Source organism: Poeciliopsis prolifica, unplaced genomic scaffold, assembly GCF_027474105.1.
Source record: "Poeciliopsis prolifica strain line A6 unplaced genomic scaffold, Auburn_PproV2 SCAFFOLD029, whole genome shotgun sequence".
Lineage (NCBI taxonomy): Eukaryota > Metazoa > Chordata > Actinopteri > Cyprinodontiformes > Poeciliidae > Poeciliopsis > Poeciliopsis prolifica.
Genome location: NW_026562404.1, coordinates 5,669,144 through 5,685,555, shown reverse-complemented (window position 1 = coordinate 5,685,555; position 16,412 = coordinate 5,669,144). Strand labels below are relative to the sequence as shown.

At 45.0% G+C, this 16,412-nt stretch overlaps 1 protein-coding gene across 3 annotated transcripts in view; it reads right to left on the bottom strand.

Moving 5' to 3' along the window:
- Positions 1 to 16,412, bottom strand: part of rarga (retinoic acid receptor gamma a) — a 56,945-nt gene that overhangs the window by 9,278 nt on the left and 31,255 nt on the right. For 2 of the 3 annotated variants that reach the window (XM_055049469.1, XM_055049468.1), the window contains exon 3: positions 172 to 320. In XM_055049469.1, coding sequence (XP_054905444.1) covers positions 172 to 320 — 149 coding nt within the window. Of the gene's footprint in view, positions 1 to 171; positions 321 to 14,300; positions 15,149 to 16,412 lie in introns of those variants that run through there. The other variant, XM_055049471.1, reaches the window with a different exon arrangement.

The following is a 16,412-nucleotide window of genomic DNA, read 5'->3' as shown; positions in this document are numbered from 1 at the left end:
GAGGGCAAGAAAAAAAAAAGAAAAAGAAAATGAGGACTATAGTTATCAAAGAAAGGATATGACATTTAACTTGGTGCTCTTCCTCTCTAACATGGCATAAAAATAGTAGCTACAGAGGTGCATTAGATGAGTGGAAGTGAGACTAAGTAAACTCCTACAGGTCCTTCTCACCTTGCAGCCCTCACAGGAACTGACCCCGTAGTGGTACCCTGAGGACTTGTCCTGGCACACAAAGCAGGGTTTGTAGACACGAGGTGGGGGAGGCGGAGATGGAGAACTGGGTACCATCTCCTCTGAACTGGTGCTTTGGGTCTCCACCGCTGTGGGAGGAAAGAGAGAAAGACATGTAATTGGTCACTAATTGTATTCCTGCAGCTCATCTCTGAAATACAAACGCCCCGTGTGCGCCTGTCAGTTCATACACCGGATGTGAATGTTTAGGTGTGTCTCACCACACGTTAAGACAGTGATTTGGTAGCTGACTGACACTCATTGCCCTTCAGTTCAATTAATGTAGTATCCTATCCTTGCCGCTGAAATTAATGCAACATTTTTGGGGGTGGAGGGAGTTTCGGAAGTGCTTTTACAGGAGAATATTCACACCACATGACAATGCTCCAGTCTAAGTATTGTTCACTCTTTGTTACAGGGGGTTTGGGGCTCTTCAACTTTTAAATGTACATCTACTTCATAGGTCATTAGCAACCATCTAAGGTCCCAGCTAGACTGCTCAAGATATTTTTGAACAGACATTTTCCCTCCAATTGGGAAAAATCCTTTCTACAAATATCTAGCCGTGCCTAGCAGGTGGTGAAAACATCAACGTTAGCTTCATTAAAATTCTAAATGAAAAAATTATGAGGATAGCTGTAGTAGGCGTGTTAAAGCGGTTTTTCTCATTTTTTTCAAGCTTCATTTAAAAAAACAGCATAGCGACACGGCGAGCCAAAGGTGAAACACCACCTAAAAAATTGCATCACTGTTTCAAGTACTGAAAGCCAGAAATAGAAAACAAGGTACTGTTTTGTTTTGTTTCATCTCCAGATACTACATCTACACGTACACAAAGCAGTTTTTAAATATCCTCACTTTGGAAAGTTTTCTGGTAGATATTTAATCGCTTAGAACTTAGTTTGCCTGTCGACCGGAAGTGCAAACGACAGCAGCCAATAGATTTCTGCCACTTATGACCTCCTAGTCCTCCCCCCCCAGATGCTTTAAGTCTTTCAAGGCACATTTGGGCATGTCATTGATTCATCTGAACACAGTTGAATGAAGAGATAATTATTTCCTGACAGACCCAGAGTAAACTATTTATTTTCCTCGCAGTAAACAGGCCAGGTATTGACTGACACGTAGTCTGATAGGTTTCTGAATTTGCGACTGAAGCCGAAAGTCAAAGCCTGCTTCTCTTCATTCCACTCGTGGATGCCTAAGAGGAACAAAACAACCACGTGACAACATCGCAGGCTAACACAACATGGCGTATGGCTTCACTTGGAACTTCTGACATCGGTTTCTGCTCAGTTCGCACACATTCTACAGTGCATTACACTTCATTACATTTCAAAGCAAACCTCGGATAGGCTGTTTTTATTTTTATTTATTATTATTATTTTTTTATGTGTGTGTGGTGTATATGTTCCATAGTTGCCCCTGTGAAACACAAGCTGCCGCACACAGGATCAGATCTTCGTCACACATGTTGGTCTGCATCAGCTCAAACCCACCAACCCTTCCCCGACACACACACACACACACACACACACACACGCATACATACAGACACACGCGGTCAAAAAAACACTTTCACCCTTGGTCACCTTCGAGCTTCTACCCCCAACTCTGAATCCCACTAACCCCTGACACATAAACCCTATTTTTCTCTTGTTTCCTGGCCCTAAATTCCTCAGTGCAGCCCTGCCAGGTTTTAACAGAGGCCTAAGCTCGTAAGGCGGCCTATAAAGGCGGTCCCATGGCTGGACTGGAGGCCCCAGCCCGGCTGGCAAGCACTTTATTGGGACTCGGTCACCTTGGGCAGCTATTCACACCACCAGCTGTGGCTCCCAGCCCGTAAAAAAAGCCAATCATAAAATGAAAAACAGAGAGGCTCTAAAATTCTAACTTTTACTGCCCCCGCCTCCCCCTACCGTCACCTTCAATGGAAAGCAAAGAGGGCTTGCCTAAACTTAACCTACAATTCCCTTCCTTCTTTGTCTCCTCCTCAAGGCTGAGGCAAAAACCACCAGCTTGGCTTTTTACAAGAGAAGGGAGACTTCAAAAGGAAGGGAGAAAAAAAAGAAGTATAAAACAAAGAATTTGATTTTTTTAAAAAAGAAAAAGGAAGACGAAGTAGGAAGAGGAGGTGAGGGGAAGGGTGAGGGGGGAGGCTCTGTGAGGGAGGGCAGGTCTCGTTCAAGACCAAGTTGACCATCACTACCACTTTTGCATCCGTGACTGTGACTTCTGCTGTACAGCCTCATTAATGAGAATAACAGAAATATAGAGACATTCTTAGTTTATTACCCAACGCTAAAACATCTGGTTTTCATGTGCATTTTTATTTGACTCTAAAGAATCCATTCAAATTCCAGCTTTGAAAGTCCTACCTTGCTGGAGGCAAATATGTTTTCTATTAGCTTTTAGGGCAATCTCGGAGCCAAATGTGCAAATCAATCTGCAACCTAAAGTTTACGCCCACTGAATGTTTCTACAGCAGTTCTCATATGTCCCTGGCCAGATTATAACAAAGCGGCGGGGTCAGCGGGAGAGCAGAAACCCTATGAACGTGCCATGAACTGCTGTTTATGCAATAATAACATCAGCAAATGAGGCTCCAGACCTAGCGCTGACAACCCCTTTAGAAAAAAAAAGGACAAACCATATGTGGCGTCAAGAAATGAACATTGACTGAGTGTGTCTAAATGATAAAAGAGCCTGGGACGGAGAAAGTCAATCCTAGGGAAAACTCAAGGCAGGAGCGATGGAGGAAATATATCAGCTTCTGTCAACACTTTGAACCTGGTTCCTGCTTGAGAACATGACTCCGCAGCCCACCTCCCAGAATGAGCCTCATTCAGCCCACTCTACCCCAGGGCGCCATAGTGAGAGGGCCCATTCAGGCCACTACTTGGAGCCGCTTTTCCTCAGTCTCTTCAGCCCAGCTCATCACTGTTTAGAAAACAAAGCCCAGTAAAATGAGAGGCCCTCCTTATCAGCACGCAGAGGCCCAGGGTATTATTTGCATGACAATCTGTTGGCCAAAGCTGGAGAGCCGATGATGGACAGATGAGATGAGAAAAGTGGGATAGGTGGGTGGCTGCTGTTGTTAGGGGACATAATGAGAGTAAGAGGCAAGAAGAAGGGATGGGTTGGTTATCTGCAGCCACTGTTCACTTCCTGTTAGGGTAGGTATCAGTTTACTCTCTAATCCATCGATGCAATGATCTCTGTGCACAAGTGGCCCAGCTGCACTGATCAGACCTAATCCTCTAGACCCCCTACCTAAGAAACACATGCACAAACACACAGCGAACCATCTGTCCCACTAACATTAAATGCTTCAGCCTGAGTGGGATGTGGAGTACATCACTCTTCACAACCTCATTAGATGTAAAATGTGACTGCACATGACAGAAATAACTGTTTAGCTGAAGGTGACTTCAACTAGGTCAATTGCATAAAATTCTAGGTCAAGTCAACTGTGCCATTCAGCCCGCATTCAGGATAAAAGAGATTCCAAAGGCGAGGAAAGAACAGGAAGAGGTCATGTATAAAAACTTGAAACATTCTTGAGCACGAAAGCTGCCTGCTGTTCCCTCAGTTGGAAGAAAAAGGGGAGTGTCTGTGATGTATGGTGAGCAAAGGCATGACTGTGCAGCTCCTGTTTTGTGTTGCAACATAACTATTTTTTCTTTTCTTTTCTTTTTTTTTTCTTAGGGAAGAAGCATATGACATTCTGGCAGTGTAACAAGTTTTCTTTCACAATAGTCCAGCAGGTTTTTTTTTGTTGTTTTATTTTTTTCTGTTCCACAAGTCTTGTCTTGGCATGTGACAGAGAATGCAAAGGCTTATTCTTAGAACATATGGTACTCGCAGATCCATTCAGAGTCATTTATAATTAGAGCAAAGGCTGAAGCTTTCAGTGGGTTTTCCATTCAGTCATTCACCCATGCATTACTGTTTGTAGGTGTAAAGCTGATATTTTGCTCTGAGGATCAGCTAAAAGGTTACAAACTGTTCTTCATTCAATAAGTCCAAATGAATAGCTAGACCATGAAGAGCTAAACCAAAGCAGGCTTCTCTTTTAAAATGCTCTAACAATTTATAGAAGCAATAATTCATCTCTTCTAACCCTTAGACCAAAGCCACATTGACATTGCATGGTTATTTTTCTAAAGGAAAAAATTACGATTTTGAGGCTTGTATTATGTTATAATGTCATGCTCTCATCGAAAACACACCGTGATTATTGCTTTGATTCTTTCATGAATGACTCAAGTTAACACGATCATGCAATAAAATGGCACTTTGTGCCAGGAAAATACATAGTACTGTCCCTTGAATAAAAAAGTAAGCCAGTTTGAAAACAAAAATGCAGTTTAAATGAATTTGATTTTCACATTCCTGCAACTTTTACACTTGACAGTTCCTCTGAATGGAAATATGTCAATATTGCGTCTTTAAGTGTGTGAATCACTCAGGAAGACAATTGGTGCCTCCATGTCTGTTTCCATGTTAAGCTTTAGCATTGGCCAATTAGACCAACCAATCGAGATTCGTTCAAAAAGAAAAAGGGAAGCGAGATATCAACTGAGGATAGCATATTAAAGGCTTGTAAGAGTAAAAATCCTGACTTCAAAAATCAGGAAAACATCCTTTAACTGATAAAATAGCAGCAAAAAGAAAATTAGTCCTTTTAGCGATAAACATTAACACAGTAATAAAACTTTTCTATCACGTGATACAACTGTACAAAAATATATTCAAATTTCAATCTCTTTATTCAATTTAATCAATCATCAATAAATGTTTAACTTTTTAATAAGCCCTAAATAACACCAAAATGTCTCCTTTCTCTTTGTAACCAAAATATTCCTTGGAATCCAGTGCAACTGTAAGAAAAGCCCCCATGTCTACATTTATTAAAATTCTGAAAGGCTTGCATGTTGCTCGGGGTACTGGACAGACAGTAGCAGCAGACAGACAGCAGATTGGGAAAGAATTGTGAACAGTGGGCCGTGAGAATCCCTGGCACATTTAAAGGTGGGGGTCTTCCGTGACAGAGGCAGCAGCCCCGCAGGATACTGACAGAATGACCATGAGCGCACTAAAGGGTTTCCATGAAGAAGCAAGCTTTGTGAAAGAGGAAAAGAAAGTACCACACCCTAGTCAGCGATGCCAGCGCACTTCAGTCTCCCACTCTCTGCCCACATCTTCCTGCCATCACTCCGAGTCTCTCTCTGCAGGGCCCCACACGACACGCATGTTTCCTTCCTCTTTTTAATACCAGTCTTTCCGGAGGATCTTCGTCACTGCATTTGCTGTCACTTCTCTTTATTCCTTGCTGTTGCACATACCTTCCTGCTCTCTTACAGGTCACAAACGCTGTTCAGGCTTTCAAATAGGTTTGTGAAACACTGGATTCTTGGGTGAAGCATTGGACGAATTGAAAGTTGCAAACACCTTTTAAAAAGAATGCAAGAAGATTTACTAAGTAAGTTACTAAAGGTGTTCAGTTCACTTGATAAGACCATTAAATCACCCTTGATCTTTTTTTTTTTTTTTTACCACATGTAGATATCAATATATCTCCATAAGATCTCACCTTGATTTATGTCTCCCTCATGTTTTTATGCTGTTTAGACTAAAGTCAACCATTGTTTGACTTTTTTTTTTTTCTGTGACATTTTTTTCTTGGGGGGGAAAACCTCCAGACATTTACAACATTCTGCCATAACCGTTAAAAGTCATGCACGATAAAGAGATGTGAAAGTCCTTGACTAATACATGGAAAACATTTTGGCTGTGCCTCATAGCTGCCCAGCTACAAAGCTCACATAGTGCTGCCAGAACACCTATGAAAACTTTTTGTTATCCACACAGAAACACCTTTACATGGCGTAGCACGGCAGAGGCAGCAGGTGGGATAGGCATGTCTCCTCGAGGCACATTTAAAGAAGTGGAATTACCCCTGCAGGCTGTTGGTCGCTTTCAAAACACCCTTTCTTCTTTACAGCGCCTCATAAAGGACCTTTTGATATTTTCTTGATGGAGTCGGCCAAGCCGACATTTGGTGGCCCACACCCACCAGCTCCCCCACCAACAATCCACCCCACCTCTTTTCCTGTACCACACTACACTGTCAACTTAAGAAACACAAGTTGGCTTTAAACGCACAAACTGCCAGTCCCCCCTGTAAAACCTCGATGAGGAACATTTCCTTCAAATGTCCTTGTACAAAACCCGGGGAAGGAGGCTTTAAAAGAGAGAGAAAATTCTAGGAAATACGATTTCAATCGTTTTTTTTTTTTTTTTTGGTCGGTGGCCTTTTATGAGTGGCACATGCAGGAAAAAAAAAAGCAGACAGTCAAGTGCAGATCTGTGGAAAAAATCTGTCTCGCATGTCCCTGCGGTGAGCTCCAACTGACTCTTCATCTGCCCACCAGAAGACAGGGAAGAACACGTCTCACCTCCTGTGACTGGAGAGTGAACCCGAACCTGGCAGCACCGCACTGGCCTGGGCCATTGATCATGTCAGGAAGACAGAATAACTGGCGGCCAGGCAAGGAAGCGGACGGGGAGCGCAGGCATGCAGACAGTCGAGTTGAGGAGAGAAAAGGAGAGAGAGCAGTCATCGAGGGAAACCCTGTCTCTTTGATCCTTGGTGTTTTTTTGTTTTTTTCTTTTTTTCTCGTCCTCACAGACTTCCTCCCACCATCTGCAGCCTGGCTCTCACCTGTCTGTCTCTGGCAAGGCCACTCGCGCTCGTTCAATTGCTATTGCTTCCTCCCCGCAACAATAGAAACCTTCAAAAGTAGAAGTAGCCCAGCCGTGGCTGCAGCCCTCGCTCTGTCAGAGGAAGTGAGGGGAAAAGAGGATAATGTAAACAACAACAGTAGTATTCACTCCGGCACTTTTTTGGGGGGCGGGGGTGGAAGTGGTCAAAAGCGTGGAAAGACAAAGCCTGATATTAGAGTGAGCATTCTCACCCGCCCATCGCAGAGAACGAGTCCTTCCCACAAATGCAGATGCTCAGGGGACATTATTTACCCCCTCCTTCATTCATAAATCTATAACAAACAATACACAGACAGACAGCAAAGCTCATCTCTGAGTGATTTATGATCTGCATATACATTGTGATGCGTTTCTCTTTCCTGGCAATAGAGGCAATCCCCTAAACGGGCACTACATCTGATGTAGACTCATATCGGACGTAGAAGTCGCTGAGAAACTTCTGCTTTGAGTGGCCCAGTGGAGCAATCATGTATATGAAAGATTTTCACTCTTGCTTCGCAACCAACCGCCAACCAGTTGCCCAACTTTGTGCCTGGGCGGAGACTTCAAAAACTCTGACGAGCGTGTCTAGATTTAAGCCATTCTGTGATTCATTTCCTCCTCCACGATGTCGCAACAGGAAGTTAAGTGGGTAATTGGCATGTGGAATTGACAAAAAGAATGTTGAACGTGTGCTCCTTTTGCTTATGATTCACTGCTCTAACATGCGTGAATACGCCGCTGACTGAGACAATACCAACAGTTCTGTTGAGACAAAAGAGGAATCTGCTTTCTTTCTGGTTTATCGTCTAACTGTTTAATTCAGGTCTGATGGCAGGGCATTTACTGTAAACTCTCAATCAGCTACAGGTCATGCTAAAGAGGAAATATATTATCAGCTTGTTTGAAACCACTAAAGGAGCATGTGCTTTTTTTCCCCTGTGCCTGCACATGAGAGTGTGTCACGTGTGTGAGTGATAATGCCCCACTTGTCTTTGCTTCAGAGAAATAATTTTCCACAGCGGCTCAATGAATCAATGAGTGTGTTAACATTGGTTTTATTACTTCAGAATTGTTGCCTTCATGCTGTAACAGGAAGATAAATTAACACTTCTATTCACAGGCATACAAAAAGAAACAAAACAGCCAAAGCTGATGAAAGTCTAACTTTTTGTAGTGCAAGCTAGCTATCATAATTGTCTAATCTTATTTAAGCACAACAGTGTATACATGAAGTGTTCAATCATAGTTACATAGTAACAACACATACTTTATTTTAGCAATTCCTCGCAATACATTTTTTGTTGCATTTAGCAGCAGATATTGGTTCGACCAGTTGGAGTCTCCATCTAAGAAGATTGTAGTTTGAATGAATATATGGACATAGTAAAAGTTAGAATGTGCGGAAAGAGTTATGGTTGAGAAAGTGTCTGCGAAAGAGCAAACATTGAGTCATGCTTTTTCTAGCTTAGCAACAGTGCTTATGCTACAGTCAAACATGCAAGCAAGCCAGCTTGCATGAGCTATGAGGCAGCTCTTGCCAGTGAACGGTGTATCTCAGCTGTGGCTGTCTGGGAATAGATTTACATGCCTCCTTGTGAGAGTAGTTTAAAAAGTCTGCAACCAGTCATGCAGCCTGCAGGCCAATCTATGAAGCAAGACAGGAAATAGTTCTTGAGTTATTGCCCTGTTGTGTAGATGCAGCTACCTAATAAAGACAGTGTTAGGCTGGAAGACGACATTCGGCCACATTAGCATTTAAATAGTTTATCTGGTGACATTCTGAGCTTATGGTACATAATAAAAAAGATGATTGGGAAAAGAGAATCTAATGTAAATAACCTTAATAGTTGGAATTCAACTAATTTATCAAGTCCAATTTCAAATGTGAAATTTAACTAATGTGTTTCAATGGGATACAGAGGTTAACTTGATCATTTCTACCCAAAAACACAGATTAAAAAATCTCCTCAAATACAATGCCTGCATATTCCACCTATTTTATTCATTAAAAAAAAACAGAATTTTAACCACTAATCAGATGTACACAAGATTCCCTACGTGGCATCACATTTTCCTGTTTCCTAATTCAACTTGATTTTTCTCGATTATTCTCAGTAACCACTTCTCTTGAACAGAAACAAAGAAAAACACTTGAAGATGCACATGAGGGCATCTGTGAAACTCTCTGGTGCCATTCGTCTCATCCTAAACTAGCAGCTACAAGCATACAATTACAGGCATGTCAGTTTGTACACACCTGTTCCCCCTCGCAGTCAAAGTATACAATCAAAGGCACGCTCGCGCCGAAACGAACACATAAATACACAAACAAATCCTCTAATGCTGGCATATACAAATGAACTAATGCACCATTACCACAAGGATGTTCATGGCAGTTGCTCATACACACACTGGCAGAATTTGACTAATGTTTGAGGGAAAAACAACTCCAACGGGCCTTCTCTATCCCTCCCATCACTCTCCGCCTCTGAGCTCAGATAATAGCTGTCCAACACCAGTCGCTCACCACTCCCTGCCCTGTGCCGTCGGCTGCGTAAACACAACCCATTCACACATACACAGAGGCAGGACAGTCATGCTCTCATGGGTTTCCAGTCCCGGCCTTCATTTTTTTTCATAACACTGAAGGCCCTTAGCAACATTTGAGCCTGGCTGTCAGTCAATAGCATGTTGGTGACAGAAACGTTCACCTCACAATTTACCACGAGTGCTTAAATGTATGTGCTGTAAACAAACCTCGCACATGCTCACATGTGCAACTCTCAGGTGCTTGTTCTAATAAAGCCCACACACAAACGCAGAAAGTTTGCCAACTGCCCACGCCTTTGTCCATAGGAAAGAAACGTGCTTGGCAGCCAGAGAGCTGTTCTCAGTAAACAGCTACAATGGCAGCAGCCAGACATGGGTGTAGGAGTGGGCTGCCACAATAACTTGAACCAACAAAACATTGTGAAAGCACTCCCAAAAGCTCACATTTTTACTCCGAACTCAAAACATTTGGCCACCACAAACCATCAGCTGAGCAGGATTTCTCATAATGTTATGGAATCAAGAAGTTTGCGAAACACACTCTTTCAGGTGGGGGAGAGAACTCACCACAAACTTCAGGAAAACACAAGCAAGCAGTCCACGGTTTATCATCCACGCCGTGGTTGATTGGTTTTACTTACAGCGATGCGACTGACGCTGCGGAGAAGGCTATAAACTGCTTTTAGAGCAGAGCTGGATTCCAGCACAGACTTGAAGAATCCAGCCCTGGCACATTGTCTCTGCATTCGACATGCAGTCTGGGTGCCCACAGTCCACCCAACAGACATGTAAACACCACCATAGGATAGCGTATGGGATTTTGCAAGCAGACACAATCTGTCTTGTTCATGCATAAGCAAAGCCTCACATGAAAATGAGATCAAGAAAAAAAAAGGAAAAAACTTTAAGCAACTGCAAGGATTGAGACTGTTTATTTTTAGGCTGCTCTGCCCATTAATGTGCTCGGCTGTTACTGTGGGGTGAGACATATCTGCGAACGGCGATGTGTGACAGTGCCACTCAAGTCAATCTGAAAAAGGTCCTGAAGCTACGAAAATGTTTTCCAGGCTGCAACAAACAATCCATCCACTCAACCATTATCTAAAGCCACTTATCCCTACATGGGTGGCGGGGAGGGCCTGGTGCCTATTTCCGGCCGTCATTGGGCGAGAGGCGTGGAACTGGACAGGTGGCCAGGACATCGCAGGGCAACATAGACACACACACTCACACCTGAGGATAATTAAGAAAGGCCGTTCAACCTGACACGTCGTGATTTTGGACTACCAGAGGAAGCCGGAGTACCCAGAGAGAGTCGAAGCATGCACAGGGAGAACATGCAGAAAGACCTCAGGCAGGGATTTGAACCCGGAACCTTCTTGCTGCGAGGTCACAGTGCCTCACTTTGCACCTCATTACAATAGTATGATTAATATGCATATTGGTTGCCTTTGTCTCAGAAACAAGGTAATAACCAAACCTTCCAAGAGAACATGCATAGAGATTGCTATTTTTAGCAAAGCTAACAAAGAAAAGAATTAATAGGAGATGCTGCACGCAATTTTACATTCTCGCTCTCTCTCTCTCTGTCTCACACAGAGTGTAACATTGCCTCTCCTCCTATAAATGATAAATGATCACACGCAGCTGAAAGGCCCACAAAATAGTTGCTGTACTTTCATCTTCTAGTATCAGAGTTTCTGAAGGGGAGCCAGAATCAGCAGGCCAAGGCAGTTACCGAAAAATGAAGATCAACCACAAAACCGGTACCTGTTCATCTCTACTTATAATGTCACTGTTTGAGTAAACTTTAAAAATACAAACAAAGAAGATATTTTTTACTCCTTCTTCCTTTAAATCCCTTTTTAGTGTAACAAGTTTTATTACTTGTATCTGTCTGTGACAGATCGGAGCCCTCCGACCAGCTAAATAAATCCCAACGTTGACACCATGTTTTGTTTACTCTTCAAAGGATTAACAATATTTATGTGTATGTACATAAATATAGTTGCAGTTCCTTGACATAATTGAAATGGTATTACTTTGCATTTCCCACTTTTTCTTACACAAGCACACGAACATCCTCTCACGCAAGATAGTGCTATCTATCTCCCCAGCTCCCCTCCCCCCTCCCTCCCTCCCCTCTTCCCCTTTGGGCTTCCTAATCTTTTAATTGAATCTTTTGTAATTATAATGAAATAACTGCAAACTTCTATCGGAGAGAAAATTATCAGGCCAGAATGTGCCAGCGGTTACATGCAAACTCCTATTTCTTCGGCCGCCGATGCCGAGATGTACAACCTTATTTTAATTAGCTCCTCGGATCACCTCCAAACAGCGCGTTGGGGAGGAGAGGGCGGGAACAAAGAGAGAGTGTGTGTGACTGTGGAAGTGTGTTAGAGACATTACGACTCGGGCTCATGAGAGTATCAAAATGAATATCCAAACTGTGTTGCAGAGACGTCGAGCTGCGGGCGTGTGTCGATGAGAAAAACACACTTTCCCTTTTTCTGACCCCTCGCAACTGCTAAGCGTAATTGCCTCATTCTTCTAGCAAATGAAAATTGACAGTGAAGGGGTTGCTGTGCATAGGCTCCCTCAAATGGCTTGCCTAGAAGTTGACTAATTCAGTTCTCATTGACATATGACTAAATCAGTGTCCATTACCCCCCATGTGTGGGGCAGCTCAGATGTAGTACCAGGCTCTGTGGCATAAGGCACTTAGGAGCATTACATAGGCCGGGCTGGTTGAAAGGGTCCACTTCTCAGCGAGCCACACATGCAGCAACCCTGACACTGGCCAGGCCGTAGCCTCTGACTAACCCCTGACATTGAGGTCTCCCTACTTGAGGACAAAAACAGGAAAACCTACCATGCACTTTTAAGTCAGCCGATTGTCCCTGGCTAACAGCCAGCGGCAGTGACACTTATCACCACTGCAGATTTACTGCCGGGACAAACAGCTTACACTCATCTGCTGGAAGATTTAGTGGGACAAACATTTTTAGTGCATTTTGTCACAGAAAATCACAATTTCTATTTATTTCTGCCTCGCTACAGATTCAAACTATTTTTACTCAAGAAAAAAAAAAAGAACGGTTTGATTCATTTACAAGCATCACGGCGGAGTCAAATGACTTCTCAGGAGAAAAAAAAAGAAACAGTGCTTGATTTGGTATGCAGGGATCATGCCTCTTTGAGTATGGCATAAGGACCCAGGCAGGTCCCTCTGTTGTGCTGCAGCTGGCCGAACTTAATGAGATATCAGACTCAAACATCAATTCATCAACCTCATTGATGAGGACAATGAGGAGCAACCGCTTCAGCAGAGAGAGGCATTATGGCTTGTTGTGTGGTGATAGGGCAGCCTTGTTTACAAAGGTTACTGAGCACAGAGGGTTTTGAAACAGTACACCAAACCAGCCTCCACTTGCTCCGCTCTGCTAGACCTGGCTCTTCTACCCTTGGGGTAGCTTCCTGGCACTTCCTGCATCTTCGCTTTTGGGGGAACAAAGAGTTGAAAACCGAAATATGAAAAGCGCGTCCCTTGTCATCCGCAGTGCCAGCGTTCTTTTACACGCGCCCGAGTGTGAGAGTAGATCAAAACAGTAGAGGCCTGATTAAATAAACAAAACTCGTCTTGTTATGATCTGGGATTTGCTTAGCTGCAGCCGAGCAGGCCGGGGCTTGGCTTGAGTCCCCTCTGGCCTCAGCCTCCGCTGACAGGGCATCCGTCTTCATTAAAGCTCAGCCAGTGTGCATGACGGCCACTGAAATGCTGGTGTCTTCACGATTAATGAAGACGGATGACTCCCCCCACCGAGACGCAGTAACAAGGAACAAAAAGCAGAAGGATAAGCTCGCAGAAGAAAGCAAGGAAGAAAAAAAGAGAGAGAGAGAAAGATCCCCCATCACCTCCAGCTTTTCATACATTCTTAAATGCTTTCCACGCCGCTATCATAACCCCCCCCACACACACACACACACTTACACCACACACTTTCCCCAACTATCACACACTCACATGGCAGTAGTAGCCACACCGAAGGTTGTGGAGAAAATGGACCCCGGTTGGCTTAAGTGACAGAGGCTTTTCTTAAGTCCGACAGAGCAACAACAGGGAGATAGAAAGAGCGGAGAGAGCTGGCCCCTTTGCTTTGTCAGGACTTTGTGTGTGCTCCTATTTGTTCATTAATTTATTCCCTAAATAATTCATCGACTTATTAATTTTTAGGCTGTTTGCTTCCCAGAAGTGCAAACCAAATCCCTGACCCATAAAGAGGCAGATCAAAACTCCCAAAGACAGCACTTCTTCAGAAAACTGACATGAGCGACAGAAGGGAATAGTTTTTTCAAGAGGAATTTGCTTCCTGTCACTCTACTTTGACGAGGCAAGTTCAAACCTCAAGTGGCTCTTGGAACTTGACTCTCATGAGGTCACCAAAGTAAATAAACACAGCCAGCTCTTTCAACGCAGCATCCCCGTGGAAAGTTTCTGTTTTAATCTCCGAGCAGCCAAAGCTGCCTGCTAAGAGAGGAAAGGAAAGAAGAGACTGTCTGTCCCAGTCTTTTCCTGTCCTGCTCTGCAGCCCCCTGACAGCAGCCCCCTCAGTCGAGCCCTGAGGGGTAAACAAGACAGCAACAAGAAGGAGTGTGTGTCTGGTGTGTATGTGTGAGGGAGAGAGAGAGAGAGAGAACTAGAGAGAATGGAGTATGTCACACATGCAGCCAAGCTGGGAGCCACTTACACTGAACACTGGCACTGCCCGTCCAGGCGAAAGGGTCCAAAGCCGGGAAGAAGGGGCTCGCCTTCCGCAGCATGCACGCACCGCGGCTGGTGACATCATAGAGCTGACGGGGGCCCATTCCCAGGGCTTCCATGCAGTCAAACATGTTTACCCCCCACCCCCCAACGCCCCGCAACCCTCAGCAGAAATCACTACAAGGCTCAGTCCTGCTCGCCTGCCGCTGCCGGTCCCGCTTCCACTGCTCACGTCACTCACCGAGGCTGTGACAACAACACAACCTGCCGCAGCTATCTGGACCCGCTTCCCTCCCCTTTCAATTTCTCCTTCGCTGTCACTCTCTGTCCCTTGCAGATGCCGACCGAGCTCTCTCTCCTCTCTCTCTCTCTCTCTCTCTCCCCTCACACCACCCCACTTTTTTTTTTTTTTCCCCCGTCCCGGCTGGAATGCAGATCTGGTTCCTGAGGGCCGATCTCTCTGCCTCTCTGCTGTCCCCCCCTCCCCTGCTCGGCGCGCTGTAACAGACCTAAATAACAGCCTCTCAGACGCGGCGGAGTGAACCAACTGCCTCGGCGTGACGCTCTGAGAGGGGGCGGAGAGAGTCGGAGAGAATGCCAGAGGAGGCGGGGAAGCAGAGGAGCCGAAAAGGAGGGAGGGGAGGGAGAGAGGAGGAGAGAGGGGTGATGGGTGCTGTCCGGCAAGCGGAACCTGCGAGAAGAGGAGCAACCGATCTGCTCAAAGGGCAAAACTTCATCCCCAAATGCCTGCGCTGCGTTCGTGCTTGATGTAAAAACAAAACACACACACACCTTTTTTCTTTTTCCCCCCGCAATCATCTTCAATTCAGATCTGCTCCACACGGCACCTCCCCCAGTTTTCTGCTGTAAATATGAGCCCCTTGTCTCTCCCCTTACCGAGACCCCCCCCTCTTCCCCCCGTCTCTAATCATAACCATATTAAAGCCCCCAGCCACAGGCCTGGTGTGTATGTGCTTGTCAAAGAGAGAGTCCGAGACATAGAAAGAGACAGAGAAGAGAGGAGGAACATTGTGATGTGGCTGAACCCAGAAACCAGATGCCAGCGGGGGGGGAGAGGAGAGGTGGTGGTGGGGGTCTCTCCCTCCTCTCTGTCTGCTCCAGGGAACAGAGGACGGGGGCAGCGCTTTCTGTCCCCCCCCCCCACACGCCCCCCTTCTCTCCGCAGGAAGTACTTTTACAGTGATGAATGAGGGGCTGCCTTGCTCAATCCCAGCAGTGCATTTACACAGACAAATGCCTCCGATATACAAACACGCCATGTGCTGGACACGCTCCTCTCAGGCCCGCTTGACCTCGTTCGTGATTTATACCCGCCGAAGCCGACGCGAGGGACGCGGACGGCAACCGGGACGTGAGGCGTTTTTTTTTTTATTTTATTTTATTTTTGACGCGCAGACGTCATTTGCGTTTCCGCCGCGACGTGCTTGCCACCTTCTATCACGCTCGCCGTTAAAAAGAGCATCGATGGAAGGAGTTTAATTTTTTCTTTTTTAAGGGGGCGCGGAGGGGATCAATATGCAGGCCACGGGCAAAAAAAAAAAAAAAGCCAGGAGCCGATCCTAACTGTTGCTCAGCGGGACTGATGGAGTCTGGCTGGGCCGCAGCAAACATCCTGATACAACTGGAGATGCATGGTAATAGAACAGGCTGACTCTGTGAGCTCTGCGCATTCATCGCCGCCCCTGTCGAACCGGTACAAGTGGTACAGCCCAGAAGGCAAAAAAAAAAAAAATAAATAAATAAATAAAAAAAAAGACACCCATTTCCTGTCAATCTGTGCTGCGGGTCACACTCTCCATAAACACACTGTGCCCTCACTCCTCACCCCTTCCCTCTCCTTTCTTTCATTCTCTTTCAGTCTAACACTTCACTCGATCCCTGTCTGTTGAAAGTAACCATGCTTTTTTTTTTTCATTTCAGGCCACTTTGATCGATTTTCGTCTCGGTTGTTTGTTGACCCCATAAGGCGACTGGTTTGTCTCCTGCAAGTCTGCCGCGCACAGAAATGCAGGCTGCGCGTTTAAAGAGCGCTTTTGTTCCGTCTGACAGTAAACAGCATCAGCAGTTTTTATGCGTT